At 37.5% G+C, this 5,000-nt stretch overlaps 1 protein-coding gene across 3 annotated transcripts in view; it reads left to right on the top strand.

Moving 5' to 3' along the window:
- The window catches only part of LOC143025536 (neuroligin-4, Y-linked-like), a 651,506-nt gene that overhangs the window by 517,388 nt on the left and 129,118 nt on the right, over positions 1-5,000 (top strand). For all 3 annotated transcript variants that reach the window (XM_076185372.1, XM_076185370.1, XM_076185373.1), the window contains one exon: positions 420-1,081. In XM_076185372.1, the coding sequence (XP_076041487.1) occupies positions 420-1,081 (662 nt within the window). The remainder of the gene's footprint in view (positions 1-419; positions 1,082-5,000) is intronic.

Genomic DNA, 5,000 nt, shown 5'->3' with positions numbered 1-5,000 from the left:
ATACATATATATATATATATATATATGTATATATTATGTTATATCATATTACATTTTATCCTAGTATATTTTATTATATTGTATTATATTATGTTACATCATACTATATTATATTGTATTGTGTTGTATTTCATTGTAATATATTATATTACATCATATATCATATTAACTGAATGCATGCGCTTGCACGCACGCGCGTGCGTGTGTGCACGAATGTATGCATGTATCATTTTGGTGGGGTCCAGGAGGTTCTAATTGTACTACTCGGTTTAATTTTTTTCTATTTTAATTTTCATTTGTTTATTCATTTATTTGTTTATTTATTCATTTACCTGTTTATTCATCTATTTATTTATCTATTCATTTATTTATTTCCAGCCAACTAACGCTTTCACTTCTTGTCTTCCACTGCCACCCAGGTTTGTTCCAACGGGCCATCCTCATGTCCGGCTGGAGCGACTCGCCCCTGTCCAAGGTGGAGGCACCCCTTAGCGTGACCCTCCGCCTGGCGGTGGCCGCAGGCTGCCCAGTCCCCGAGGACCCGACAGCCAGTCACCCCCACACAGTCGAGTGCCTCCGGGCGGCGCCCCTGGACAAGCTCATGAAGGCGGCGGAGGGCCTCTCTGCCCCGGCCTTCACGCCAGTTTGGGGCCCCAGCGTCGACGGCGTGGTGGTCGCCCGAGCATCACAGGGCTCGGCCGGAGGATCCTCGTCAGCCAGGGGCGGCAGCCGGCCCAACATCGATGTTATGCTGGGATTTAACCCGTGGGAGGCTAGATCCTGGCTCGGGGAGGCCATGCTCGAGAAGGGCGTGGACGGATCGACCTTCGAAAGGGTCGCCAGGACCTGGGTCCGGAATACCCAGAAGTACCGCCTGCGGGAGATCCTGGCGGCGGCGCTGCAGGAGTACACGGACTGGACGACGCCCTCGCCTGTGCCCTGGGCGAGGAGGGACCTCCTTCTGCAGATGCTCGGGGACGCCGGGATCGTGGCGCCGATGCGCCAGGCTGCGGATGTCCTGGCCAGGCACGGCTCCGTCTACATGTTCCTCATGGACTATGGAAATGCTCAGGCCGGACAGGTACCTGAACACTTTTTTTTTCCTTTTTTGTGTGCGTGTGTGTATTTACCTAGTTGTATTACACGGGAAGGGAGCTATGCTCGTGGTGGCCCGTCTTTGTATCTTTCAGCATCAAGTTTTTTTCTTAAAATCTTAAATAGTATTTGCACACACTGTTTCTTTATTTAAGTTATTCCATATATCCAACACTCTGTGTGGGAAGCTACTCTTTCTCCGATCTCTTCTATAGCTATCCTTTTTGAGTTTTTTTTTTCATGACCTCTTGTTTGTCCATTGTCACTTTTTAATAAAAAATTCCTGTCAAGGATTTCCATTCCTTTCATGATTGCAAATATAGTCAGTAGATCACCTCTTTCTATTCTCTGCTCCAGTGTTGGTAGTTCCAATTTCGATCATTTTTGTTCGTATGTTAATTTGGAAAGAGCTGGTGCCAACTTTGTTGTTGCTCTCTGTATTCTTTCTAGTTTCCTTATATTCTTTTTAGTACTTTTTAGTGTCGCTGCATATTCCAGTTTTGGTCTAATCAATGTAACTAATATTTTTTAAATAATTTCTTCATCCAAGTAGTCAAATGCCACTTTCATTGACCTTAATAGGTTGTAGGTTTCACCGACTATTTTGTTTATATGTTTATCCGGTGTCATGTCTTTGCTGATTATTACTCCCAAGTCCCTTTCCGAGTGTACTTTTTTATTTGTTTTTCACCAATTTTCTTATTTTCTAAAATTCTGTTTTTGCTTTTCCCAAACCCCATTATGGTACACTTCTTGATATTGAAGTTCACTTCCCACTTTTGAGTCCATTTCCAGATTTTGTTCGAGTCTGATTGTAATGAATCACAGTCTTACTTTCTTTAATATTTTTGCGTCATTGCTAAGAAATTCATATTATGTTATTTATGTATATGGCAAACATAATTGGAGCCAGCACTCACCCTTGTGGAACACCACTTATCATTTCTTTCCATTTCGAGTATTTGTCTCTAATTACTACTCTCATTTTTCTCCCAGTCAGGAAATCTTCCATTCATTCTAATAAATTACCTACAATGCCACCTATTGTTTCTAATATTCTTATTAATTTCTTGTTTGGTACTTTGTCAAATGCCTTTTGTAGGTCTAGATAGGCACAGTCTGCCCATCCATCCCTCTCACTTATTATATATATTAGTCTCGAGTAGAAGCATGATCTTTCTTGTCTAAATCCAAATTGGCTTAGGTTTAGTATAGATATTTCTTCCAGGTGTTTAACCCATCTACTTTTAATAACTTTTTCACATAATTTACCTACTGTGCTTGTTAGGGAGACCGGTCTGTAGTTAGTTGGATTTTTCTTGTTTTCTCCTTTATGTATTGTTAGACTGCATTTTTCCAGTCTTGTGGTACCTTTCTTTGAGCGAGCATTTGATTATAGTGTGTATTTTATCTGTTAATTCCTCTGCGCATTCCCTCAGTATCCAATTTGCAATTCCATCCGGACAATGCGATTTTCTAACATCAAGGTTTTTTATTTGGTCACTGATTTCCTTCTTTGTTATAGTTATTTCCTTCACTGGGGCGATTTCTGTCTCTATTCCCTCACAGTTAGGTGTGTTCTCAATTGTGAATACCGATTTGAAGTGGTTGATCACAACTTCTTCCATTTCTTGTTCTTCTGTTTATTCATGACTTCCTTGGCGCAGTTTTTTCTATTTCTTGTTTGTTTTTTAGTTTATCGTTCACATATCTATAAAATTGTTTCGGTTGTTCCTTCCATTTTTCTATTATTTTCTTTTCATAATTTCTTTTTTCTCCTCTGCGTATTTTTACATAATCGTTTCTTAGTTTGATGTATGTTTGCCATTTGCTTTTTTTTTCATTTTTTCCAGGCTTTGTCTCTTTTATCCTTTGCTTCACTACATCTTTTGTTGTACCAGTTCTTTATATATATTCTTTCATGCTTTTGTTGTGGAACATATTTGATCACGCCCTCATTATAAATTTCTTTTAGTATATTCCATTTCTCTTCCATCCTTGTTTCTTCATTTAGGAATTTTTCCAAGTTTGCATTACGAAAGAATTTTTTAAGTTTCTCAAAATTCGTTTTTTTGTACATTGGTCTTCTTATTCTATGTTTCTCATTTCTTCGTAGGTCTATTTGCTCTTTTAGTCCGAATTCTATTAGTACATGGTCACTCTTTTCTATTGGTGTTTTGTAATTTATTCTGTCTACAATTTCAGGTTCTGATGTAAGTATTAAATCCAGTTTCGAAGGCTCCTAATTGTTTCTGTATCTGATATTTCCCTTTATCCATCGAGTCATTGTGTATTTAATGGTCATATCGAGTAGCATGCTGCTCCATATGTCCTCTCCACCCCTCACTGTCATTTCTTCCCAACCTATTTCTTTTGAGTTAAAATCACCCATAATTACTGTATTTCCTCTTTCTTTCAGTATATCAGTTGGTTCACATTTAGTATCTTCTAGCAATTTGAAATGATCGTGTTCTGTCCAGGCCTGTGTTTTAGGGGGCACATACACTACTACAAATTTTCTACATTGTTTTTTCCTTCTGTTAACTTTCTCACATTTAAGTCTTTCTTGGTTAGAAATAGTAGCCCCCCCTCCTTTTTTTTCCTTTCTATTCTTCATCCAGCAGTTGTATAGACCTTTTCCCACAGTGTTAGGTGGTAGATTTCCCTTTAGTTTAGTTTCTACTATTCCCATCATGTCCGGCTTTTCTGATGCCAGTTAATCATTTAGTTCATTCAGTCCTGAGATCATTCCATCTATGTTGGTATAGGCTTATTTTAATTTTTTCTTTCTCATCTTTTTCTGTCTGCTTTGTTTCCTTTTTCGTGATTTACCATTTTCTCAGCTTCAGGTCCACCGCTTTCCAAAAAAAAAAGGTAATTCTTTTCAGTCTCGGTTCTTTTTTTTTCAATTTTTTCATTCGCTTCATTTCTAAGCTCTTTTTCTTTTTTTCTTCTTCACTCGTTTCTTTCTTTATCCGTACGTTTTTGTGATTTTCACTATTTGCTAGGTTTGCTGTTCTGGATAGTACTTCCTCTGCTATCATTTGTGACCTAAGTTTTACTTTTAGTGGCCTATATTGTTTTTCTTTTGAGTATCTACCTATTCTATATGTTTCCTCGATTTCTTTATCCAGGGTTTGATCCTCCTCTTGAATCTCCTTCAGAATCTCTTTAGCGATCTCTTTTTCCTCTCTCTCTGATACCTAGGAACATCATGCTTTTCTTTAATACTGTAGATCACAATGCATCTTTTTTTGTCCACTGTATCCCTAACCAAATTTCCTTTCTCTTTAATCACTTGGATTACCGTTTCCTTCGCATTCTCCTTAACTTGTTGTTCCACTATTTCCTTAAAAGATAATTTTTTACTTTCCTGTTCCACCTTCCACTGTTTCTTTATTTCTTGAAAGTCATTTTCTTTAATCTTTTCTTCCACTTTCTCAGTCACTGCCTGTATTTGATCCTTCATCTCTTTCTTTAATGCCTCATTCCTATTCATATCTTCATTTTTCAGTCTTATATTTTCTCCCTTTATCCTATTCAGTTCCATTTTCAATTCATCTATTTCCCTATTATTTTCTTCATTGGCTTTTCTTAATATAGCTACTTCCTTATATATACTTTTGCATTCTTTTTTCAGTTCAATTATTTCATCTAACAATTCATTTATTTCTCTATTTCTTATAATATTTTTAAACCTGGGTTCTCTATCCGTGTCTAGCCCTCTATATATATTACTATTTTCTCTATTAAACCCCGAGAAGACACCTCTATCAAACCTTTGGTATGTCTTTGGGGTCTCATTCAGACACGTTTTTTTTTTTTCGTTTTTTTTCTTTTTTCTTTTTACACCAAGTTAGGACTATTGTACTTACGTCAAGATGTCGTTTTGCAGTTTCTTTATC

This window comes from Oratosquilla oratoria, chromosome 5 (genome assembly GCF_046742065.1).
Source record: "Oratosquilla oratoria isolate Oo_2021 chromosome 5, ASM4674206v1, whole genome shotgun sequence".
NCBI lineage: Eukaryota > Metazoa > Arthropoda > Malacostraca > Stomatopoda > Squillidae > Oratosquilla > Oratosquilla oratoria.
Note: the sequence above shows the minus strand (reverse complement) of the source record. Positions and strands in the feature narration are given on the sequence as shown.